Source organism: Mesoplodon densirostris, chromosome 3 (genome assembly GCF_025265405.1).
Source record: "Mesoplodon densirostris isolate mMesDen1 chromosome 3, mMesDen1 primary haplotype, whole genome shotgun sequence".
NCBI classification, from domain to species: Eukaryota; Metazoa; Chordata; class Mammalia; order Artiodactyla; family Ziphiidae; genus Mesoplodon; species Mesoplodon densirostris.
Window position 1 is genome coordinate 36,163,966 of NC_082663.1, and position 26,941 is coordinate 36,190,906.

The 26,941-nt window shown below is 40.0% G+C and overlaps 2 protein-coding genes across 2 annotated transcripts in view; one reads left to right on the forward strand and one right to left on the reverse strand.

The window, feature by feature from the left end:
- The window catches only part of GHR (growth hormone receptor), a 290,282-nt gene that overhangs the window by 25,520 nt on the left and 237,821 nt on the right, over positions 1 to 26,941 (forward strand). The gene's annotated exons all lie outside the window — the stretch shown is intronic.
- Positions 17,256 to 18,661, reverse strand: LOC132485174 (GPN-loop GTPase 3). The gene has a single exon (XM_060091664.1). The coding sequence runs from the start codon at positions 18,612 to 18,614 to the stop codon at positions 17,760 to 17,762; it is 855 nt and encodes a 284-aa protein (XP_059947647.1). The 5' UTR covers positions 18,615 to 18,661; the 3' UTR covers positions 17,256 to 17,759.

The following is a 26,941-nucleotide window of genomic DNA, read 5'->3' on the forward strand; positions in this document are numbered from 1 at the left end:
ATTTTGTGTGGCAGCCAAGCAGACTAAAATACCACCATGTAAGCAAATACTTAAATTTAGTAGATAGGTAAGTAAGTTACTTAAAATTTCAGATCCTGGTTCTACCATTTACTAGCCATATAAGCACATTACTTTTTTCTTCAACCTTGCAAAATGGTTTTGTTGTGAAGTTTAAGCTTTGTTTGGCTGACAGGCAGGCTGGCTGGATGAATTTTGCCCTCTCCCTCATTCTCTCTGTTCACCACATTTGGTCATAGCAACCTTTTTCTAAATTTAGACCTCATTATTTCATTATCTGCATAAAATTCTTTGGTTGTTCCTCAGTGCTCTTAGAATAAATCTTTACCATTTTCCTCAAAGCCATGTGGTCTGGCACCTGTTTACCTCTCCAGCTTCATATTACAACCCTCCTTTTTGGCAGTGGCCACATCTATCTTCTTTTGGGTCCTTAGACTCTGCCCCTCACTATGCTCCCCACTGTGTCCCCCGTATGTAATGACTGTCAGTTCAATTGTCATTTCTCTAGGGAGGCCTTTCCTCTGTGTCCTTGACTGGCTACATGTTTATCTCTACGATTATTTAATTCATGTTTGTCTTCCCCCCAGCCGCATGAGGGTGGGACTGTGTGTGTTTGGTTCCAACTCTGCCTTCAGTACCTAGCTCAGTGTTGGCGTCATCACCAGAGCTGTCTGAGTATTTATGGAAGGGAACATGAAGAAAGGAAAAGAAATGCATGAAGATCTCATCTAGGGAAAGTGAGGTACAAGCATCAGACCTTAGGGACGTGGGGTGCTAGCAGGAGAGACTGGTGGGAACCAGGTGAAGAGTAGAAAAGCACAGGCGATGAGTCTTAGCTTCTTCAAGACTTTGCCTCTGGCATACCACCTGCAACTCAGACACCTAAGCGGTTATAGAAATAATCCTTCTGGTATGCAGGCTTTCTCTTTTTGTCAGAAGCATGGGACTCAGGGACCAAGAGCTGCCTAATAAGAAGTAAATTCTGATGAAACTGTTCAGGGCCACATTTTGGAAATCAGCTCTTAAAAATGAGTGGTTGAGCTTCCCTGGTGGCGCAGTGGTTAAGAATCCGCCTCCCAATGCAAGAGACATGGGTTCGAGCCCTGGTCCGAGAAGATCCCACATGCCGCGGAGCAGCTAAGCCCGTGCGCCACAACTCCTGAGCCTGTGCACAAGAGCCCGCGAGCCACAACTACTGAGCCCGTGAGCCACAACTGTTGAAGCCCATGTGCTTAGAGTCAGTGCTCCACAACAAGAGAAGCCACCGCCGTGAGTAGCCTGCGCAACACAACGAAGAGTAGCCCCCACTTACCACAACTAGAGAAAGCCCACACACAGCAACAAAGACCCAACACAGCCAAAAAAAAAGAGTGGTCAGTCTAATGCTCACCTTTCCAATCCAAACACACTGACTTGAACAAAGAAACTGGGAATTACTGTGTATAGAGCTTATTTGAATTGTTGCTTTTCTCTTGTCAGTCTGTTACAGGTCATAGCTCTGTTTCTGTCATTAGAATGATTTCAGTGTTTCAGCCTGGACTCTCTGAGTCATAAGTTTTTAGCATGACCATGGGAATTATGAAGTCGCTTACTAAAATGAAGCTAAATTAAAATAATACTTGTTTGGGATTTTTTTTTTTTACTTTTGCACCCAATAAAGATGTAATGGGGGAGACTTTAGATTTTTAATAATTTTATTAATTCAGATATAAATTTAAACTATTTTGTCATAATATGTAAACTATTTTCCCCCATAGTAGACCTGTTTTCTAATAGATAATGAGATTCCCAAATACTTGCTTTGTGTAAGGTTACAGTCAATTCCTTATTATTGAGAGCAGTTTTCTTCCTTTGTGTCTGGCTTATTGTGGTTATGAGACTGAGTACTTTGTTTTAGATATTTGACGACAAAACGTGTGTTTAAGAACACGTGTATATATAGGGAGGCCCTCAAATCCGAAAAGTATAGAAGGTTGAAATGCCAACACTTCCTATTGTATAGTTTTTTGTTAGGGAGGTATAGCTATTCATCAAAACACATTTCTGAAATGGAAAACTAGAATGTGCTAAACGTAGCATCTAGCTTAAGCTTTTGATAAACAAAAATTTCCAGAAAATAACTCATGATTACTTAGTTTCAATATTACACTGATAAATATTTAAAGACTACCTTATAAAAAAGTAAGGGGGAAAGTCATGATTTTAAGGCTTATACTGCAGTTCCTGAAAGATTTTAGTATTTATTTAACCTTTTTCTTATTTAATTTATAATAAAGTTACTGTCATCTCTGTAAACATTTATATAATAATGTTTCATCTACTTTTCCATTAAAATTACTAAAATAAATAAGGAGTCCTGGTGAATGAGAGATAATTTAATAAACGTATTTCTTGGTAGAAAACTAATGAAGTCCTGCTATAAATGTATATTTAGAGAGAAGCACAGTAGACAAGCTTAATGACTTAGTCAATGATATGACTTCAGGGAAAATGTTCTTATGCCATATTGGCCATATCTTTTAATACTTGCATTGAAAATAAAATTACATTCCAAGATAATGAGGATTGTGGAATTTGATAATTGGTTTTTTAAATCCTAAATTGATTAACAGCAGTATAAACATACATTTTTAGGTTAAATCTGAGCTTTTTCTTAAACTAAAATCTTAGTTTAAACTAAAATATTTTCCTGGAAGTTTTCCAAATGGGATAGTCATCTTTCTGGAAATACGAAATAAAGGAGAAAGGTGGGTGGCTGGAACACAAACCTCTTAGAGATCTTTCAACCTATAGCTGTAATTTATATATTTTATCCTATTTACCATAGAATTTTTAAAGAATATTTTAAAAATAATTTAGTATTTTTATCCCATTGATTTATTTTTTTAAACAAGGAAAAAATTTGCTCATAGCCACATAATTTAGCACATTCAGAGCTAATACTAGATTCCAGGTCTTTGACTTCTGATGCAGTTTGCCTTTATCATCTTCTACCTGCTGGCTACTTGTCCTCGGAGTTCCTCAGGAATCTGCATTGGTGTTTATTGAGAATTAATGATGTGCCAGCACTGCTATGGGTGTCCAGGATATAATAATGAATAGAGTTCACATTCTGACTCAAATTAGCTTTCTCTCCTTGTTCCAATGGAGACTGCCCTTTTGCTTCATCTGCAGCATTGAGTTGCAAGTTTCTTTTTACTTTGGAAGTTTTAGAGAACGAGAGTGGGGCTCTCATCAGAAACACCTGTGTGAAAAGCTCAGCTGCCTCGTGTGAATGAGGTCTCTGGAAGGTGATAGATGATGCAGGTAAGAACGCAACCCGTAAAATATGGACCTAGTCAAGAGAAAGGAATAAAGCAAGTGTGAAGCAGAGGTAAAGCAGGAGGGTCATGACCACATTCTGTGGTTGTGTGCTGACAGACTGAAGGAAGAGCAGACCAGGGATGTCTCAGCCAAGTTGCCTCAGTTTTGCCAAGTGTATAACGGGGTCAAAGAGGGTTGAACTAGGCGATTCCTAGAGTCCTTGGCAGAGGTAATGTTCTCAGTTATGAGTGTCTGCACACACACACACACACACACACACACACACACAGTGCACTTGCTAATGTCTGTCATTATGAGCATCTTCTATCTTCTCCACTACAAGTAAAAGAATCTGATTTGTCCTTCCAGACTAGAAGTAACTAGGTCATAGTGACCCAAGTGAGTAAATTAAACAGACTGAAAAGGTACACTGGGATGTACTTATTTGGGGGAAAATGATGAAAAAACGAAGTAGGAAAAGATTCTCTTTCCAGGAATAATTGTTCCCTGTTGCCAATTGAGCAACTCTGTGACCTTCTTGAAAATGGAGAATTCTGTAAATAGTGCTGGGATGGTAGGTACTGTGTGACACAGAGCCTAAGTTAGATATGGTGAAAAGGAATGGAGTTATGTTGGTTAATAATGAGCACCTGAATTAAAAGCACAGCTGGGTCCAGAGGCAGCTGTCAGGTTGGCAAAGCCAGAGGAGTAACTTTGGACAGTGTTTTTCTTATACTGAATGTAATGATTTTTAGGAACAGGTTTTTTGAAAATATGTCTGTAAATGTTGGGTAAGGTAAATTTCAATATGAATTTTTAAAGTCTATAAAATGGAATCATTTAATTCTGACTTTATGACAAATTAAATGGTAGTTCCAAATAACTTTGTTCTAGAAAGAGGCTTCTCTTATCCTGGGAAAGGGGCAGTTTTGGAAGTTTGAGACAAGACAAATGTTGTCTGTTGTCTTCTAACAAATTACTCTCCCACTTTTCATTGGGAAAGGTTGGTCCAGGGAACTTATGATAGCCTGATGGGAAGTGGGAAAAGGAAGATTATTCCATATGTGTATGATCTGTGAATGGTTGATGAAGGAGGTAAGGTGGTGAGAGGCTGTTGTCTTAATCCATTTGGGCTGCTGTCACAGAACCACAGGCCCAGTGGCTTATAAATAATAAACTTCTCACAGTTCTGTAGGCTGCAAAGTCCAAGATCAAGGAGCTGGCAAGTTCTCTTCCTGGTTGCTAGGCAGCCATCTCTTTTCTTTGTCCTCAGGTAGCAGAAGGGGCCAGGGAGCTCTATGGGGTCTCCTTCGTGAGGGCCTTGATCCTACTCGTGAGGGTTCCATGCTCCTGACCTAATCACCTCTCACAGGCCTCACCCCCTAATACAGTCATACCGGGCATTTGGTTTCAGTATTTGAATTTTGGGGGAACACAAACATTCAGTCTATAGCAGGTGAATCGCACATGTTGGGATTTTCACAGCAGGCTTTTGAAATGGGAGAGATGGTAAAATTATCTCCACTTTACAGATAAGGAGATTGAGACTTAGACCTATTCACGTCTAGTATGGTCTACTTTGACAGACCAATCCATTATCTGTCTCAGCCTATACTGAAGGAGATGACAGAGAGAGAGAGAGAAAAGTCTCACGGTAGCAGGGAAAGGGCCCACTTTCTCCTTGCCCATTCCCCTGACAATAGGAACAGCCAGACTCGCAGGCCCAGGGCAGCACCAAGAGGAGAGGAGCCTCCCTGGACCCAGAGACCCAGGACATCCTTAGACGTTATTCCTCTGATCTCTGCGTCACCCGCAGAACTGAGAAATAGACCTGTTGGTACCAGAACATAAGCATAAGCTGTGTTGCAGTTCCAAGTTTGGACTTTACCTGGGCTGTTGCTTCATCTTCTAGCTGTTTACTGATTTTTTTTTTCAGTGTGAGTTACTTTCTGGAAAGTTCCCAGAAAGTAACTGGGAAAGTACTCAGCGGGGGCGAATATTCCTTTTGTTTTTCAGAAAAGCATGTCGAGAGTTAGCCTGTCTCAACAACCTAATAGTCTCACCTCCTAAATGGGGGTGGGGAGGGGTATATGTGTGTGTGTAAATGCATACATGCATAAACATATATGCATGTATATTGCTTATTTGCTCAAAACCTTGTCTTACAATTAACTGCTCTTTCTTTTCATCTAATATATCAGAAGAATATTTCAATTAGCAAAATATGAGAATCCAAATTCATATTTGTATTCCCAACAGATTTCCTTCAGAATCTGGTGGATCATTCCACCTATAACAGTAGTAGGATGCAGATGTTCTATTTGTATCCCATTGCTGCCTCATTCAAATCAAATGTGAGTTTTGGTCATTCCACAGCCCATCAGTGCCTTTCTGATGATCAGAGCTAATCACCATACACTCCTTTCAGACCTAAGCTTTCTAGAGAGAAACCCTTAACTTTGAGACTAGTTTGCCCCAGACCCTAGTCCTAGACTGAAAGATCTTGCCTTCTGTGAGGTTCATTGTGAAACAGAAATGCCCCTGCCCCTTAGGGCTCTGGCTTCATGTAGTTCTGTGTATTTCTTATTCAGCTGAAGGAATACTGAATTCAGTTTGAATCTAAATTTGGAGTAAAAAATACCACTCAGTAGAGCTGCTTCTGTGACCACTTTGCCTTCCAACTTGCATTTCCTTCTTTCCCTATCACCCCACATTCTTGAGGAGTTTGTTTATAGCTTTTGTGGACTGGCTTTAATTATTTTTCAAAAATTCATTGCACCGAACCCATTAGGATAGTGCACTGAGAATATCTATTGAGCTCCAGCAGACTCACTGACTGGGAATGCGTGTGGGGAGAAGCCTGGAGCAAGGTAGCAGGTCCTGAGATTGCTTATTTGTGAGGTTAGGAGTTTCTGTTTATACTTTTGTAAGCTGCCTGCAAATATTTGAGGACCTTTCTGTCCCTACCTTCAACTGGGCCCGTGCTTAGCTCTGGAATAGTCTGCATCTTGATGTTTTTCCTAGGAAATGTGTTTTCCCTTTTCCCTCAGATTCCTGGTGCCCGGTGTAGCCCTTTTTTGATTTGCTCTTGTTCTGGCAATAGGTCAACTGGCTCTCATGGTCCTTAACATTTCGGGTAAATACTTCCAACAGTGGTGACTGGAAGGAATCCAAATCAATTCAAGGCATTTGCATCCACTCTGTGTTTAAGGAGTTGGATCTTAGTGATAGTTTTTCCGTTGGTTAGTGACTTAAGAAATATGACTGAAAGGAGAAGCTACTATCTGAAGAACTAATGGAAAATCAAGCAGAATTCACTTATTATGTAAGGAGTGTCGTCGGTGACTTTCCTTACTACCCAAATGTTGTGCCGTTGGATCATGTGTAGAGAGTATGGAATTGCAATTAAGTGCACACATGGAAGAAGCAGACTGCCTAGGTTCAAAGCCCAGCTCCACCACTTGCTAGCTATACAGTCCCTAGCTGTATTAGTTAACCTTTCTGTCCCTCAGTCTAGTTTTCCTGAGGATTAAATGAATTAATATTTGTTAAGTGCCTGGAACTATGCCTGGTCCATTGTATGTACTCCATGTCTCTGTTTAAATACTTGATGTTCGGACTGTTGTTCAGATGGAGGAGACAAGGGTCTTGAGAGGCTCCCACATGTTTCTAACATAACAGAGTCAGTCAGTGGTGGAGACAAGAATACTTTCACTGCCCAGTGCCCTAGTGGAGAACTATAGCTCTTAAGAGTGATGTGGGGAATGAAATACCCTGATGAAAACCAATCAACATTATTAAAGGGAGGGTGAGAGCATGGGAACTAATGATTTATTTATCCAGTGGGTTAGTCAATAAGTAACTATTTAATGCTTACTGTGGGCCTTTGGTACTATGTTAACATTGTGGAGATAATGATAAAAATATAAGAGATTTATAGAACATTTACTTAACTTGGGCAAGATGTCTTTTTTTTTTTTTTTTTTTTTTTAGAGCTGATGACCATTCCACTGAGGACTCTCTTGTCTTAAATTGTAGGACAACTTCTATGTATAGCATGGTACAGAATAGCATTTAGCTATTCTAATGGTATAGCATTTAGCAGAATTTGAAGATGAATTTGCTGACCTTAGGTTGGAAAACTGCAAAAGGTCAATGGAGGGTTATGGTGGGATTCCATCCTTTAAACATCTACTGGAAGATGAGCATTGTAAGATGCTTTAACTACATTTGGAGACATGATATGCTCTTCTTAGAGAACCTAGTTTAGAGAATGTTCTTGTTTTAAATGTAATTGGCCATGAGCTTAATTTGAACCAAGAGTTTGGCCTATTCCACACACACACACCCCCATTAGCTCAGTTGTGGATTGTACAAATGCTGTTGCACAAAAATAGAAGTATCTGGTACAAATATGCATAGTCATACCACATCTAGGTTAATGGTTTCAGATATAGGTGAAATGCCTTAAGAAGGATATTGAAAAATTGGAGGACATTGAGAAGGTGGCGCCAGAATAGTGAAAGGGCAAGAAACCATGCCAAATGGTTAACAGTATAAAGAGAATTACCTGCCTCAGTGGAACTTGATATGTTGTTCATAAGGGTTAAAAGGACTGTCATTGTGGAGTAAGAAGAGGAGGGTTATTCTTTTTTTTTAATTCTACTGAAGTATAGTTGATTTACAGTGTTAATTTCTGCTGTACAGCAAAGTGATTCAGTTATACGTGTATATATATTCTTTTCCCATTATGGTTTGCCACAGGATATTTCATATAGTTCCCTGTGCTATACAGTAGGACCTTGTGGTTTATCCATTCTATGTATAATAGTTTGCCTCTGCTAATCCCAAACTCCCTCCTTCCCTCCTCCATCCCCCTTCCCCATCCCCTCTGGCAACCACAAGTCTGTTCTCTGTGTCTGTGAGCCTATTACTGTTTCATAGATATGTTCACTTGTGTCATATTTTAGATTCCACATGTAAGTGATATCATATGGTATTTGTCCTTCTCTTTCTTATTTCACTTAGTATGATAATTTCTAGGTCTATCCCTGTTGCTGCAAATGGCATTATTTCATTCTCTTTATGGCTGAGTAATATTCATATATATATATTCCACAGAAGAGGGTTATTCTCGACTCTTGCTCTCGACCATCAGCATGATTTTTGCCATATAAGCAGTTGAGGCTAAGAGTGAAACAGTTCCTTTCTAAGCGGGAGAGGTATGAATGGCGTAAAGATCAGATTTCTCTGTGGCCGGAAAGAATTTGCTTTCTGGGTCTTATTGGATACATCGTAGGTCATAACCAGAACCTAATTAGGTGTATTGCACAACGTGCATTCTGAAGATGAGGGCTTATTCTTGGGCAAAGCTCAGAAAGCTGGTAAATGGACTGGAATGGTCTACTGAAACATATCTGCCCACCAGCGTGCTTCTGAGAGGGCCTCTCTTCTGACTGTGGAAGTGCCTGGTCTAGGGGGCGATGTGCTCCAGCTGCTGTCAGGGAGAGTCAGTCACTTGCTGGGTGTAGCCAGGACTGGACCTTTGTAAGACACCTTCTGTGAGAGGTGTTGCAGAGAGCCCCGGAAGCAGGCAGAGGTCTTTGGCAAGTTATTTCTGAAGGAAGCATTATTTCTCTGACCTGAGCTGAGAACTGCAATAAAAGATCCTCTTTGAACTTAAGTTCCTTTTTTTTTTTTTTTTAAAGAATGAAGTGAATTTTGATCACTAAAGGTAACTTTCTATGAAGGAGAACATTATGGTAGTATGAGCCCTATTGGATGCTCAGACAAGACCATGAAGGAGGTGTGAGTAGTGTTTTGAGGGCTGAGATCCTGTATTTTTAGGAACAATATTTTAATTTTCTACAACTTTTTTCACTTTTTGACTTTGAATTATTGTTTGTCTTTTGAGAATTTAAGTCTTTCTCAGGGTTAAGGGGAACCAGTAAAGAGAGTTAGGCTTATTCTTGGGCTGGAATTCCCCCCTCGGTGGGCTGTAATGCAGGCAGCGGAGATTTAGGGTACGAGCAGAGGCAGGTGTGGTGTGATGCTGTAGAAACTGAAGGCTCAGCGCCCCTCACTTGCACAAGCCCCTTCCAAAGTCCTGGGAGGGATCCTAGCAATGTGTTGTCATGGTCGTTTTTTGGTAAACACTGCAAAATATAATGTATTTCAACCATAATTGATTACAATCACTGCCTCCTTCCAATTCAACTTTCCCTCCTTTGTGCTTGCCTTCGGGTGGGTGGCGTTGAAGGGATTTGATCATGGGCATTTTTGTATATATAATCGGGTATATTTTTCTTTAAAAGGGTCCTCCAGGGCTTCCCTGGTGGCGCAGTGGTTGAGAGTCCGCCTGCCGATGCAGGGGACACGGGTTCGTGCCCCGGTCCGGGAAGATCCCACATGCTGCGGAGCGGCTGGGCCCGTGAGCCACGGCCACTGAGCCTGCATGTCCGGAGCCTGTGCTCCACAACGGGAGAGGCCACAACAGTGAGAGGCCCGCGTACTGCAAAAAAAAAAAAAAAAAAAAAAGGGTCCTCCAAATTATGTAAGTTTCAGGCATTACAAGCATGGATCTTCCCCTGGGTTAGAAATGCAGTGGGTAACGAATCAGAAGTTACCTCTGTAGCACAGTCAGCCAAAACGTCAGAGATGTGAGTGAAAGTGAACTGGGATCTGTATTCCTACCAGTCTCTGACAGTGGGAAACAGAGTTTTTTTTTTTTCTCATCTTTAAGGTCTGTTTTGAATAGGAATGTCCTTTGCATGGTATAATTTTATGTATTTTGGTTAAGAGAAATACATCAGATTAAATATTAAAAATCATGAATTCTTAAAAGTAGTGCAAATCGACAATGAGTTAAATATGAAAATAATGAGAAACTGTTGATAGAAGAGAGAAGTTATTTAACTGTATTCTCCTTTTTCCCCTGCTACTTTACATAATTATAAAACCTTTTCCTAAAGTTCCCTTCTGAGGGAGAAATACGGCCAACAGAAATTCAGCCAAAATTGGAGGCAATTTACAGTGCTTCAGGGTGGTACTGTCTCTGATAGGCTATCAGTGGAATCCTGTGAGGCGAGGGTCTCTTTTCTGCCTTCTTCCCATCTCTCCTCATACACTTGTGGTTCCTGTTAGCATTCATACTTACTCTCTTTTTAATTGTCCGAGTACGCAGCTTGCAAATGAGAAGTCTGTCCAAGGAGCCTGAGCTTGGTGAATAAAGGTTCCTTTGAGCCCCATCTGTGAGTTTACGACCTTGTGAGATCTTAAAGATGTATTTTATTTGGACCTGGAAAAAGTTTCTTCATAGCATTCAAAATAAATATCTTATTGACAGTGATAAAGATTATTGAGGAAAGGGATAATCATTCATGATATCAACTGTATCCCAAATGATACCTAGTTAACATGTTAGGGAAGGGAACCAAATCTAAAAGTGATGCCCATTTAATGAGGCCAGGTGAGGTAGCAAGAACTGGGAAAAACTTACACAGGGAAGTCTTAGCCGGTGTCTAAAACAGTATCATTAACATAAAGACAGGTCGAGCAGCTGTTTGATCAATTCGCCCAGATCTGAACTCTCAAAATTCAAATACCGTCATTCTGGCAGAGTGCTGTCAGAGAAATGATTAAAAACCAACAATTGGAATTGTTGGCTATATTGTAATTCTGGGCTATATTCCAGGGGTAGGATTTGACTCCTATTTTTATCTTGTGTTTAGAACAGGCAATGGCTGTCTCTGTGCTCAGCACAGCGTAGGTGCTTAATACCTGCTGGCAGCGTGTAGACTGATTAATGGTGGTAAAGGCATATCCTAAACACCCTGCTCTGGGGAGTCTGTGGCCCTTTGGAGTTTTCGTGCTGTGGACATCCTTAAAAAGCCCAGAAAAGGCATCTTTATAGACAGGTATGTGACTCATTCCATGTGAACTCAGAACGCAGTGAGATGCCGTTCTTTGGACTAAACGTTCAAGACTCATGTACATGGCATACAATTCATTAACTAAAAATACGATTCATATTTTACCTTAAGTAGGGCCACAGGTGTCTACTGTTAGGAGGCCCTTTTAGTCTGGTAGTGTGGATGGTTTTCAGAAGCTGTAAAAAAGTGATCAGAAATAAACACTTTGCAGAAGAGGGAGGTTTTTTTTGTGATTGACCAGCCTGTTGCCTTAGTCCTGGAATCATGAAATCTGATCAAACTGAAAAGATGCTTTCTTTGCATTCTCTTCCAGAAATACAGAGCCTGCTGCTCTTCTGTCTTAAATGTAAACCCTGCTGCTCTGAGGAGAGCTCAGAACTGCTTTTAAATTCAAGGGGACAACTGCTTTCTGCTCACTCAGGTCCTCTGAGGCCTGATCCAAGACAGGAAAAGGGTGCTTGGCAGGGCCTCTTTACCAGAGATTCAATATATGAATTTTACTATGAGAATGAAAAGTTGGCCCACTTATAAAAGGTTAATCAAAAGTTCACTGTAGGGTGTTCTTCCTTTCCTCTGATGGAATCAATTTAAATTCTGGCCTCTGAGCAGCAAGATTTATTTTTCAAACAGGCAAGCAACCTTCTGCCAAGTGGCCCCAGAAATGCCTGTAATCTCATGGCAGGAACAAGGAAAATGGAAAGGTTGGACACTCCGAGGACAATTGACATCCCTGGTTCTTTTACCTTAAAGACAGCCAGGAAGAATTCTGAGATAAGCCTTTACCCAAAGTTCAGTATTTATGAACTGTTGATAAAATTACACCATCAAATTTGCCCATTATTTTCAGGCTGCTGAAAATTGTTTGAAAAAAAGTCAGTCTTAGAGGTAGAAAAAGACCTATCCCTCTGTCATCAATCTAGCATCTGCAAATCCACGCTGGGCTGTTCCATTCCCATGCTTTCTCACTCTCTACCTGTATGGTCTCCATCTGTTGAATTTTCTCACTCCTTGGGGTCAAGCTCAACTGCACCTTCAACATGAAGCCTTCCTTGTTTTCCTTGTTTAGAATTAGTTGGTAATTCTTCATTGTTCTCTAAGCATTCTGTATATTATCAATACCCTTATCATAGCCTTTACCATATATGCTGTGTACTTGTATACATATCTTTTTTCCCCTGCTTTGTTGTTTGAATAAACGAATGCTAGGTCCAACTTTACAGAAGAGAAAAATGAGCTCTGAAGATGTTTCATAACTTGCCCAGGGCCACACAGTTATGGGTTTCACTGAGTCTGAGTTTTGTTCCAGTATATTTTCTCCCCAATTTTAATGCAGTTAAACCTTTTCTCTTTTGCTTAATTTGATTAGTTCTATACATACATACATGCATATATAAATACACATCATACACACATATATAAAACATATAAACAGTCCCTTTATTATAGTAAAGCTGTCTTCAGGGCCCTAGTTGGTTATATGAAGATCAGAATGGAGTTTTACACACACTCATTATTACCATGTAGGGAAATTACACGCAGAAGCCAGCTCACGAGAAGACTGCTAATTCAGAAAGGTATGCTAACTAGCTTCACGTGGGCCTGGTACCACTCAGCTAGCTTTTCACTAATTCCTCACCTCCATCCTACAGTCCTCCCTGCAGCTGTTCTAACTCTCCAGCCCTGAAGTCCTGGACCCACACTCTTGTTCTCAGCAGATGATGTGGTTTACTGCTTTAACTGAGATTATACAGGTCAGGGGTTCTCAAACTTTAATATGTTTAAAATCACATGGCAGGCTTTGCTATAACATAGCTTCCTGGGCCTTAGCCCCAGAGATTCTGATTCTGTTGGTCAGGGTGGGACTCCTGAACTTGCTTTTCTAATAAACTCGCAGGTGCTGCCAGAGGACCACACTTTGAGAACCCTGATTTAGTCCATCTTATATGTTAGGGTATCTTCTCCAATACAAAACCTCTCTCAATTTTTATCCTTCCTCTGTTCTCTGAATTCTGACCCACAGAAGGTTTATTCTCTTCTCAAGCTGCACCTTTTCACCACCAGTTTTTATTCCACCTCCTTTTGTCTGTTTCAGGACCTTGCTCCAGCCTTTAACACATGTCTTTGTGCGTCTTTTACATAATCCACTCCGTTGCCTTTATTCCTCTACTACTTTACTAACAAAGCTGCTTAAATTTCCTCTCTCAGGTGTACTGTTTAAGGTACACTCGACCCTTGAACAAAATGGGTTTGAACTGTGCAAGTCTTCTCATACTCAGATGTTTTTCAATAGTATTGATAGGCACTGCAGTACCACACGATTCGCAATTGGTTGAATCCATGGATATGAAGGAACCTCAGATACAGAGTGCCAACTATAAGTTATACTCAGGTTTTCAACTGTGTGCAGAGTCGGCACCCTTAACTCCCACCTTGTTCAAGGATCAGCTGTGCATAGCTTTGTCTAATGATTACAAACAAATTAATATTTCTGTAAGAATACATGACCATTTTAGTTGTCTAGGAACTGTAATTTGGCTTGCAGACAGCAGAATTAAGCCAAGTTTATTTTTTTTTTAATGGAGGTGGATGGATGAGACTAATGACACATCACAAAAGAGAGTGAACTTGAACCTCCCGGTATCCTAATGAAGGATGGTCCCTCTAGGTAGTCAAACAGCACACTTGGTTCAGCAACCCGAATTTGCTCCCCTCTGAGGCATTGCGGTACAGGTGTGCCAGGCAGAGGCACTCCTGCCTCCTGTAAGCCGTTAGAGGTGGGATCAGTGAGGACTAAGTGTACTTTGGAAATTTCACAATGAACTACTTTGCATTCTGATTGTTCTCCTTACTTCAGAACTTTGCGTAAGGATGCTTTGTCCATTCTTCCAATCATCACCTACACTTTTCATTTGTGTTATCACTTCATTAACCTTGATTATGAATTATAAGCATACCCAGTCATACTTATGTGACTCATTTCTAGCTGTGTTCTTAATATTAACTCAGTTCCTAATTCAATATTGTCGTTCTTTGGAATACTGAGGAATCAGATAAAACATGTATGTAAGACAAGTAAAAGAAATGGAAACTTTTCTGCTTTATTTTCTAAAGTTGGTTATATTCCTGTAACACATGCAACTTTATTTGTTCACATGTAACTCTATACACTATTTTGTTTTTCCCCTTTTTTTGTTGCGGTATGCGGGCCTCACTGCTGTGGCCTCTCCCGTTGCGGAGCACAGGCGCCGGACGCGCAGGCTCAGCGGCCATGGCCCACGGGCCCAGCCGCTCCGCAGCATGTGGGATCTTCCAGGACCGGGGCACGAACCCGCGTCCCCCGCATCGGCAGGTGGACTCTCAACCACTGTGCCACCAGGGAAGCCCTACACTATTTTAAATTATCTGACAGAAACCTAGGGAAACACTGTCTCCTATCTAAGGTGTATATTCCTTGACAGACCATATATTTTATTCCTTTTGGATCCTTAATAATATTTTAATACAGGGCTCTAAACTTAATCAGTGACAGTTGAATGAATGAATGGTAGTCATGAGTGAAATAATGTAAGGCTCCAACTTTATCTTTCAAATGTCTCACTTTTTTTAATTCAAAGGATGCTCTTAAAAAAATGTTTGATGGCACAATATTGCCCAAATTTTCCCTCTTTTCTCTGCATGGTTTATAAAAGTACTTTGCTTTTATTATTTAATAGTTTGGTGTATTTTTTTACTCCAAAATATTGGTTCTAAAGCATCACTTAACAAATCTGCAGAAAGCAGTCTTCTGCTTAATGATATCCTTGACAGGCTTAACAATTCAGGATCAATATTCTCCTTTTAAATATGCTATTAGTACTGTGACATCGATTTTCTTCAGAAAATTTCATACAGTTAGACTATCATTTTTCATGGTGAATCTCAGTAATCAAAATCCAAAAACTGAACTCTCTTCCCATTGCTCCCTAAAAGGCCAAAGTGATTCTGGATTCCAAGAACTGTGGAAAGGTTCTCTTCCCAGTGGAGCAGTTTTATCAAGTAGAAGATCATCATGAGTGTATTGGTTTATTGTATGGGAAACATTTTCTATGTCTAGTTCATTGACAATTGACTATGTTATTTTTAATTTAAGCCTTGGCAAAGGGATTTAGGCTGAGAAAAGCTCTATCTTCTGTGTTTATTTTGGACATCTAGTTTAATGTCCTTGGACCTCAGTTTCCAAATTGGCTCAATAAAGAATATGCATACCTATCACTATGCAGTTCATCAGTAGGATTAAAATGAATAGAGATCATGAAATACAGCACCAATAAAAAAAGACCATTATCAGTCAGATTACAAAATTGCTACAAATCAACACAGATGACCCACCATAAGGCCAGATTCCTAGATGTGGTTTCTTGAGACAGTGGGCCAGATTTGTCCCTCACTCTCCCATGACACTCACCCAAAATACTTGTCAAATAAGAGGCAAATGCCATTTGTCCTCTGGTGTAGGAAGACTCAGTTATTTATTCTATCCACTAACCTGTAGGCACAATTGTATTTAAAACACTAGTAAAGATTTACTGCCTATATAATTTAAAGCCCCTGCAAATGAAGCCTAGACTGTTGATGATATTTGTCAGTGGTTCTGAACACTTGCATATCATGAAACTTTTCTGTCAAAATTTAACTTAAAACTTTCTGATTTATCTTGTCCACAGTAGAAATCGAGAACAAATGCTCATCTTTTTTGATACAAATTTTTTTAGATATAAATGACATATAACATATTAGTTTCAGGTGTGTAACAATGATTTGATATTTGTATATGTTGTGAAATGATCACCACAATAACTCTAGTTAACATTCATCACCATATATAGTTACAAAACATTTTTTCTTGTGGTGAAAACTTTTAAGATCTACTCTCTTAGCAACTTTCAAATATACAATGCAGTATTAGCTATATTCACTATGCTGTACACTGCATCCCTATGACTTATACGTAGAAGTTTGTGCTTTGTAACCCCCTTCACCATTTTGTGTCTCCCACCCTGCCCTGGCCCCCACCTACTTCTGACAACTGCCAATCTATTCTCTGTATCCATGAGCTCAGGGTTTTTAGTTACTTAGTTTTGTTTTGTTTAGATTCCACATATAAGTGAGATCATACGGTGTTAATCTTTCTCTGTCTGACTCATTTCACTTAGCGTAATGCTCTCAGGATCCATCTGTGTTGTTGCAAGTGGCAAGATTTCATTTTTTATGGCTGAATAATATTCCAGTATGTATATATATACCACATTTTCTTTATCCGTTCATCTATTAATGGATGCTTAGGTTGCTTCCATATCTTAGCTATTGTAAATAATGCTGCAGTGAAGATGGGGATGCATATATCTTTCTGAATTAGTGTTTTAATTTTCTTTGGATATAAATTTCCAGAAGTGGAACTGCTGGATCGTACGGTAGTTCTGTTTTTAATTTTATGAGGAACCTCCGTACTGGTTTCAGTAGTGGCTGCACCAATTTACATTCCCACCAACAGTACACGAGGGTTCCCTTTTCTTCACATCCTTGCCAACACTTGTTATTTCTTGTCATTTTGATAATAACCATTCTAACAGCTGTGAGGTGATCTCATTGTGGTTTTGATTTGTGTGTCCCAGCTGATTAGTGATGTTGAGTACTTTTTCATGTACCTGTTGGTCATCTGTATGTCTTATTTGGAAAAATGTCTATTCAGATCCTCTGCCCATTTTTAAATCGAATTGGTTTGTGTTTTTGTTTTTTTGCTGTTGAGTTGTATGAGTTCTTTATATATTTGGGGTATTGACCCCTTATCAGATATGATTTGCAAATATTTTCTCCCATTCAGTAGGTTGTCTTTTCATTTTGTTGATGGTTTCTTTTGCTGTGCAGAAGCTTCTTTTTTTTTTTTTTTTTTTTTTTTTTTTTTTTTACTATTTTCCTGTTTCTTTTATTTATATACATATATATCTTAAAACAGTTAATTTTCATTTTTAAATTACACAAATAATACATTTTCAATGTAGGAAAACTGGGAGATACAGGTAAGCAATGGTCTTATCTATATCCTTCCAGATTTTTTTTTCTTTGGACACATATATGTATATTTTGTTACAATAATTCCTGTCCCTCCAAAAAAACTTCAAAAATAACAAAAATCAAACAGTAAAACTAAAAGTAGACTGGTCTTAACTATATCACAGGTGCTAATTTATATTATATACACAAATCTATCTACATTCATTTCAATTTCGACTTTTAAAATCTAAATTATGCTGTTCCAATACTACTAAAAGATGCCACTTTAAACAGCAGCAGTTTCAGAATAACTGAGAACTTGATTCAGGCATGTTCCTGACTGCTGATAAAGAGTCAAGTATTATTTTTTTTCATTAAAATAAGTAGCTTTCTAGTATTCCATCTTTCGAAGAGAAGAAGGTTCTGCCAGTTCAGCCACGAGCTCCTCACACATTCAGTTACTTTTTAACAAACTCTTCATTCATTCTGGTGTTCTTGAAAATATTCGTCAAACACAGAAGATGACTCATCTTCATGTTCCTTCGGTTCTTTAAATTCCAAGTCTTCTCCATACTGAATGGCAAAATCAATATGCTGTAATACGATGTTCATGCTTTCTTCATCTGACTGATCGTAAGGCAAAAATCGAACCATGCTGTAGTCGTCAATCAGTCCACATATAGCGTTAGTCAATTTTTTGAATTTTTTGCTTCTTAAGTCGCTTGTAGGGTCATCTAATAAAGAATACATGTCTGGATCTAGAAACTTCTCAATTTCCTTTTTAGCTTTCTTACTCAGCAGATCCATTTTCGTCATGATGTTAACTTGAGGAATTTCTAGAGAGATCATAGCACTCAGGGCTGATAAGATGCCAGAAATAAACTTGAACGACTCCACCATGAACTGAGAATCAACAAGAAAAACTCCACAGACTCGAAACTCCCACTGTTCTAGTTGCTGGACCAGCTGTTTCATCACAGGCAGGTGAGTGTACAATTCAATCTGACCTGGACAGTCAAAAAGGATGTAGTCATCCTCTACATGGCCGAGACAGTCCTCTAGCCAATCGAAATTATTGGCAAAGTATTCCATGCAAAATACCAATCCTCCATTGGGACCGAACTGCAGAGTATTGTCCTCCATCACGTCATCCACCTCAATCAGTTCCCGGATGTCAGCCATCACGGAGTAGTTGAAATGTTCTGCGGCAGGATCTAGGTTCACAACTTGGACAGACCGATTGAGGGCTTCACAGTGCTGGACGATGGTGGCACAATAGGTGCTCTTCCCGCTGCCTGCGGGGCCCATGACCAGCTGCGCATACCGAGGCATGCTTGCTCCCCCTGTTCCTGACACCTCCCGCCGCCGAGACTCAGAGCGCCACCCCAGAAGCTTCTTAATGTGATGTGGTCCTACTTATTTGTTTTTTGCTTTTGTTTCCTTTGCTTTGGTGTCAAATCCAAAAAATCTTCACCAAGACCTGTGTCAAGGAGCTTATCACCTATATTTTCTTGAAGTTTTAGGGTTTCAGGTCTTACACTCATGTCTTTAATCCATTTTGGGTTAATTTTTGTGTATGGTGTAAGATAGTGGTCCAGTTCCATTCTTTGTGTTTGGTGTTAGGGAGTGTTCTAATTTCATTCTTCTACATGTAGCTGTCCAGTTTCCCCAGCACCATTTATTTAAGAAACTGTCCTTTCCCCAGGATGCATTCTTGGCTCCTTTGTTGTAAACTAATTAACCATATATATGTGGGTTTATTTCTGGGCTTTCTATTCTGCTCTGTTGATCAGTGTGTCTGTTTTATGCCCATACCACACTGTTTTGATTACTGCAGCATTGTAATACAGTTTGAAATCAGAGCATGGTGCCTCCAGCCTTGTTCATCCTTCTCAAGAATGCTTTGGCTATTAGGGATCTTTTATGGTTCCATACAAATTTTAGGATCATTTGTTCTATTTCTGTGAAAAATACCATGGAATTTTGATAGAGATTGCATTGTAGCTGTAGGTTGTTTTGGGGAGTAGGGACATTTTAACAGTATTCTTCCAATCCGTGAGCGCGGACTATCTATTGTGTCTTCAGTGTCTTTCATCAGTGCCTTATAGTTTTCTGTGTACAGGTCTATAAAAACTCTTAATGTGCTTTGATTTCTGCCTCCTACTGCCCACCACAATGAGCACAGCCAGTCTACTCACCGGTCTATGAGTCTGCCTATGCTCTGGCTCCTGCCTTCTTTTCTTCAAGCTTTGTTAGCCTAGTTTTATTTGGTTTCCTCATATAAAGTATTCTCTAAATCTACTATGAACTCTAAAGTACTAAACTCAAAGTAATAATGACATCACATTTATCAAAATACCATGCTAGGGCTTCCCTGGGGGCACAGTGGTTGAGAGTCTGCCTGCCGATGCAGGGGACACGGGTTCGTGCCCCGGTCCGGGAAGATCCCACATGCCTCAGAGCGGCTGGGCCCGTGAACCATGGCTGCTGAGCCTGTGCATCCGGAGCCTGTGCTCTGCAATGGGAGAGGCCACAACAGTGAGAGGCCCGCGTACAGAAAAAAAAAAAAAAATTACCATGGTAAATTTATATGTTCATTTAATCCACATAACAATCTATATAGTAGGGATTTGTACTCCCCTTCTATGGGGGGGGAAAACAGAGGTCCAGGAAACAAGTAACATGTTCAAAGTTACTAGTTAGTAAATGGCTTTGCATGGACCTGGGTTCAAATTCACAGCTATTTTAAAACCTACCCTTTTAACTACTATGCACACAACTACTATATATTCCTATTTGCTCTCTAACTATAATGTAACACCTTATTCACGTTTCATCTGCTTTCTATTTTTTTTTTTACTTGGCAGAGTTTGGGTGTATTGGTGTTCTGAGTTCTTTAGTGCAATTAATATTGAAGACCCACCACCTATTTTATATCTTATGTAATAAATCCTTTTGTGTACATATTTTGTCTTCCTAATGTAAGTTTATGGAGGAGAGAAACTACAAGTTGCTCATCTGGGGACTCTCCATTGAGCCAAGCACATGCATACCTGACCCAAATTAGTCCTCATCTTCTTCATCACTACAGCTAATATTTGGGAAGTGCTCACCAGGTACAAAACATTTGCATGGATTATCTCAGTTAATCCTCTGGATAACCCTGTAATGTAGATAATTATCCCCAAAGTTCAGAAAACTTGCCCAAGTTCATTCCGTTACTACATGGTAGAGCTTGAATCTAACACCAAATTCCACATGCTTAACTACCCCGGTTTCCCTGTTTCTTTCAGTGGAATTTGGGGTTCTACCTACTTCCGGTTCCATCCATCACCAACTGTTCTCTTTGCCTCCTTGTCCTGTCCTCTTTTCTCCTCACTTCTTGTCCTATCCATCACCTCCTGTCTGCTCAATCTTCTCTGCCTTCCCCTTCCTTTCTCAAATTTGTTATTCCTTGGTCCCATCCCACCTACCCAGTGCCCTCCCAGCACCCTCCCAGCTCATTTACCTGGCCTTCTTTTCATTTTTTTAACCAGCTATCTTTAAAACAAACAAACAAAAAATAACAACTTCAAGCCTGATAATGGACCCTCTACTTCTCTTAGCCATGTCTGATTCTAACCACATAAGATAATTAGCTAGGTGAAAACAGAAGAATATGGGATTGAAATAAAGAAAGAGCTCCTTACCTTTTCTGTTAGAAACCTAAATGAGTGACTATAATGCCTTGATCTCCATAATTTCTAAGTAGCTAAATACAGGGTACCACACACACATACAGACACACACGCAGTTGTTTTATGCATTGACTGCCATTTTGCTGAGAAGCATACTTTTGGCAGTGCAACAACAAAAGAACTTTTGAGTTATCATAGAGAGGCACAGATAGGCTTGCCTCTATTGTGTAGAGAGTTGCTTTGGAAATCATCATGCATTGATATAAATTATCATTGGAGTTTCATTTGGATGTCTGAGCTTAAGCATTTTGCTGTTCTCTCCAATTTCAAAAGTTATGGCCATTCGTCTTCATAAGTAAGACTTGAAAAATAGGACAAAGCCATAAAATAAACATTTGAGAGCAGTGTTGGATATGCCCAGCTGAATAAACTGCCCCTCTATTTAGCTTTGAACTCTAAACCTCACTGAGATACCTTCCCTTTTTTTCTCTCTCTCTCTAAAGAAGAGAAGACAAAAACTAAGCATACTATAGATTCTAAAGAAAAATATAGCAGGAACATTTTGGTAAAAGATAGTCCCACATGGAAAAGTACAAAAAATGGGCAAGTACTTGCAACTGACCAGTAGAACTTGGAAGAGTAAACATGAAATGAACTTCATAGTCTGTGGAATGGTTTGGAGAAGTTTTGACTACTGAGATGGTCAGAGATCCAGTATTTACTCAGACACTGGAATGGCTCACGTGGTCCCCTGTGGCTTCTACTTTATTTTTTCCAGAAGGATTAGGTGGTGTGCTTCCTAAGACCACATTTACTCTCAGTAATGGGATCACCACATGAATTATGAGTGCTGTGTACCAATGCATAGAAGGAGTTTACTAATTTCTCAAAATTGTACCAATTATAACTATAACCCTGGCCTAGAAATCTGAGCTAGCTTGGCAAAACTATGTTTTGCCATTGAATCCACCTGACTATACTTGCATTTGTGATAGCTGGGGTGGCCTTGATTGGCGTATGCCACTTTGCCATGCCCAGGGCTCTGAATGCAAAATGAAAGGTCAGCAAAGTTTGGTCAGGTGAGCTGTGCTCCACAGATGTGGCTGCCCTAGCAAACAGCCTTAATCCGGCGCCCAGTATCTTGCCTGGCCATGGTATATCGTGGCTGTGACAGATTTGTTTCTTAAAAAAAAAAAAAAGTAATCTTACATGCTTTTCCTATTTAAAAAATAGAGTGCCCTCCATCCCCTACCAAAAGCAATATGGTAGTATCTATTTGTATCTTGTAATTGCGCAGATTCAAAACTCACGATTACAAACATGTTTCCTGAAATGACTCTAGACTATAAAACGTGATGATACCACAACCTGTAATGGGGGGTGGGGGAGGCTAGTTTGACTGTGTTTTTTAGTCATCAGAAAAATCTAACAATTGAAGAGAAGTGAAGGTTTTAATTTTGAAGTAAGCCTGGCACTTGAGAAGAAACACATAAATTTTTCTTGTGGGGGAAAAATGGAAGTTCCATTTTGCACACTGCAAATGACATTACCAGCTGTTGTCATAATATTTCTAACAGCCAGAAGGATTCATTCCAGGCCCAGCAAGCTCATTGGATGAGCAGAAACAGCCATGGAAGTAAACACTGGTACTTATACTCTGACATCATGAAATTAGGCAGGAGACCTCTGTGGAATTGGATATCTAGCCAGCAGTGGATTATCATGCCTGTGGATCATTGCCTTTATGGATTATCTGCAGAAATTTGAATCCCAAATTGCTTTCTTCTGCCTCTTGGCCCTCTATCTCTGTAGTGTTATACTCAGGAAATGCAGTCTCATTTGAATGTAACCCTTCCGTGAATATGCATTAAGTACTCAGAGTACAAACTGAGGACACTGAGAGGTGTAAGATACAGGCCTGGTTTTAAAGCATTTACTTTCACTTCACAAATAGAGGCAATGAGCAGAATGAAACAGCCAAGGTTTCAGAGGCAGGTAGGCCTGGATTCATACCCTAATTCTATCGAAGTATGACCTTGGGCCCATGACTTCAATTTCCTGAAGCCGTTTCCTTTTCTATAAAATATGGACCTAATACCATGTTGCAGAATTCTTTTGAGAATTAGAAATGTTTATACAATCACTACACAGTGGCTGTTTTTCCAGAACAGACATACTTTTTTGTATATATTCTACAAGGGAGAATATGGAAAGTGCTAAATGAGGAGAGTCAGATTTCCCCAGGCCCTTCAGGAGGCAGGAGGCATGAGGCATGGATGAGGAGGTCTGCCCTCCAAGGCGTGGGCTCATGCCAGGCCTGGGCATGTGGGTGGGACTTCACACTCCCCAGGTGGAGGGAGAGGACATTCCTGGCAGCAGGTGTGGGTCACACTAAGGCATGAAGACAGGAATGCATGTGGTATTTTCAAGGCAAAAGATTAGTAAGTTTAGGTAAGACTTGAGACCTTGAACAGCAAGCGACCTAGGGCTTCATGGAAGAGTGACCACTAGCTGCAGGAAAAGAAAAACCACACGGCCTCTTTTCTCCCCTGCCTCTCCTCTTGCCCTCCATCATATTCAGGCAATTCTGGCTTTTCCTTGCGCTGTTTCTGTAAGCAATTTTGAAGAAGGCAGAGCTGTAAAAAGGATCACTTTTATGTCTGCAATTGTATGGCCACTGTGAAGCCTGTAGCTTTGCCCTTCAGACTACTGGATGGTGGCTCTGTAATGATCAGGCGAAAGGCGGATTGAGTTTAAAAGACCAGCAAATCCCTGTAGTGGATATTGGTCGGCAAAAAAAAAAAAAAAAAAGGCTAATACTGAGGAATGGAGGATTAGGGTAGAGAAAAGTGAAATAAAAAGTAAAGGGAAATATGGGCAAGGGACTGCTTATGATTCAGGTTTAAGCCATATAGAAATTACCTTTCTTTATTAATCAATATATCTGATGTGTGTAGCTAAAAACTGACTGTGGTCTCTTTCTGTGTTGGTCCTTCCTGAGACCAGGAGTGCATCTTCAGGGAGATGCCGATGGGCTTTTTGTGCTATAGGCGGAAATAGAGGTGAACCCAAGGAAGGGGCTGTGGCTCTACTTGGTGTAAGGTTATGTTTATATGTAGAAGAGTGATTTTAAACAATTAACTAATGGTAAATTATGAACTAACATTTGCAGATGTTAATTATAATCTGGATTTTCTTTTTGCTGCTCATTTGGGAAAAAAAATCTTTGGAGGAATATATTTGGAGTGGTTAAGTATTAGGGAACACATCTTGGTGTCACAGCTTAAAGGTATGGCTTTACACATGGGGCAATATGAAAAGGCGTATTGTATGTGCGTTCAAATTCAAGATAAGGGAACCAAAAATTCTGTTGCCTGGGTAAAGGTTTTGAGCATTAAATGGGGATTTGGCAGACAAGGGGTAAAAATTACCTTAAAGCACAGATAAGTCTACACAAGTCTTTAAAGGGCGGAGGCATCAAAGAATGTAAGACATAGTTTAGATCACCACAAATAAAGGGACGGAATGTGTAATGGGAGATCAGATGCCTACTGTCAGGAAAGTCACGTTATGGTGTAAAAACACCATTATTTGGTACATTTAAGATAAAAGGGAAATGGTGTTTTCAAAAGGTTAGTGCTCACCCCCTGCCCCCCATGAATGCTTGGGGGTTTACTAGTCTGAGTGATTCTGTAAGGCAGAAAACGGGTTTTTGCTTCCAAGTGTGTCAGTGGAGGTGGGGGGATAGAAGACTTACTGTGTTAAATGAAAGCCATTGCTTAGAATAAAGCTGGCCTTTCTTTACAACAGAGAAGGAATTTGGTATATCATATTATTGGGAAAAGTGTTCTTTTCATAGTAGACTCCTAGGGCTTCCCTAGTGGCGCAGTGGTTGAGAGTCCGCCTGCCGATGCAGGGGACGCGGGTTCGTGCCCCGGTCCGGGAAGATCCCACATGCCGCGGAGCGGCTGGGCCCGCGAGCCATGGCCGCTGAGCCTGCGCATCCGGAGCCTGTGCTCCGGAGCCTGTGCTCCGCAACGGGAGAGGCCACAACAGTGAGAGGCCCGCGTTCCGCAAAAAAAAAAAAAAAAAAAAAATAGTAGACTCTTAAAATTTTGGTTATCAAGTACGTTTTTTAAAATTTTATTGGAGTATAGTTCATGAACAATGTTGTGTTCATTTTAGGTTTTCAAGTATTTTTTTAAATGACTACCAAAATATTTAAACATTCTCAAGCTCTGATTTAAAAAAAAAAAAAAAAAAGACTAGAAACCTGTTTCTTTAGAGGGTTATGTGCCTAAAAATCACTTTTTGTATTTACATGGATTGATAAGCTACATTGTTTCAGACCTTTCTATATGACTTTCTAAGAGGACTGTGGTATCTGGTAATAAATGATTTTGTGGTGGAATCTAACTCATAATTAGAAGCATCATGCATTATCTGTTATTACTGAGATGCATGTACAGTGATAGCAGAAAAGAAAGTAACATTTTAGGGTCTACTAATGCTCATAAATTTAGTGCAAAAGAGATATTTCTAAAAGCATTGCTTTTGTGTACTACATATGCCCAATTAACAGTTTTACACACACTTTATACATGTATTAGGCTTGAACTATTTCTTCCAGCTTTCATTTGCCAAGAAACTATGATAATATCAGTAAAATACAACCAGGGTGGACAAATTTTCATTATCTTGCCTATTCCACAGTCATTCTGGAACTCTTCCATAATGGTTTTTTGGCTGAGGTAGGCCTAGCTGTCTAGAGGTCAACGAACATGGCTTTACGTAATCAACATGGGGAGGTCATTTAAGAGACTGACACTGAGCTCTCAGAGGGCAGAAAGTGAACCTTCAAGTCTCTTGGGAATATTCCTCAGTTCAGCAGGGAATAGGAGCTCTAATGGATGCTTGAGAGAATCTAAGTCCCATAGCACGGCATATACTTAATTCTACTTGTCACGGCCAAACTTGCCATAAACCCTGTAACTGAAGTATTTTAGGAAGTCAAAAGGAACAACAGGGACTAAATGGAACATCAAAACCAAGACTGAACCTTAAGGCTTTCTGGCTGACATTACACTTCTCTTCCTGTTGGAACTATTGGCAACCATGCCCTGGCTGATTGGAAGTGTCAGGATGGTCATTTTCAGGGAGAAGGAAGAGATCATACATAAGCTCCTGCCTCCCTGTTCTCCCTCTTGCTGGGTACTAGTAATGTAGCTCAAGAAGGAATGGAGCCCTATTCAAACTCCTACTATCTAGAAACTGACCCTCATTATTCAAGACTTGTTAGGGGGAAAAAATGTCTCCTTATGTCCCCTCTTGTCTAAAACTCCTCCAATACCATCGAGCATGGATGGATATACATGAAAGTGGCAGAATCCAGGAGACATACCATCCATGTAACTAACCTAGAATCTGAAGCCTTCGCTTGGCACTCTGGCTTCTGGAAATTTGCTGTGAGGCAGTCACAGACATCTCTGTACCTTCAAGCACAGCTTAGCCTGAATGGGGGGATAAGTAAGAAAGCTAAATGACTTGAATACAACTACGTAGAGCAAGCTGATCCTTGGGTGGATGACCTCCTCTCCCAGAATTTAAAAATCTAAGGGAGAATCTTCTTAATGTTGGATATTTACTTCTGCTCACTGTCTTTGATAGATGAGTGAATTACACTGTAAAAATGTGTTCTTTCTGGAGTGATGCTTAGCTATCAGAGCCAGACATGTAAGTGGTTGGAATTAAGTTTCCAATTTCACATCCCCCTTAGATAGGTGATGGAAGCTCCCATTCCTTCGTGTTTCTGTTTCTGAATATGTGCCATCTCACTGAGACAATATGCTAGCATCTACATTTTATTGTTTTCACATGTATGGAACTAAGTGACACATCTAACTAAGTCACATGCCTTCCAGTTCTGCCCCCCTCCCCCTGCTTTTCTTGAGGAGGACAGAGACGTTTATAAGGTACTTGTTG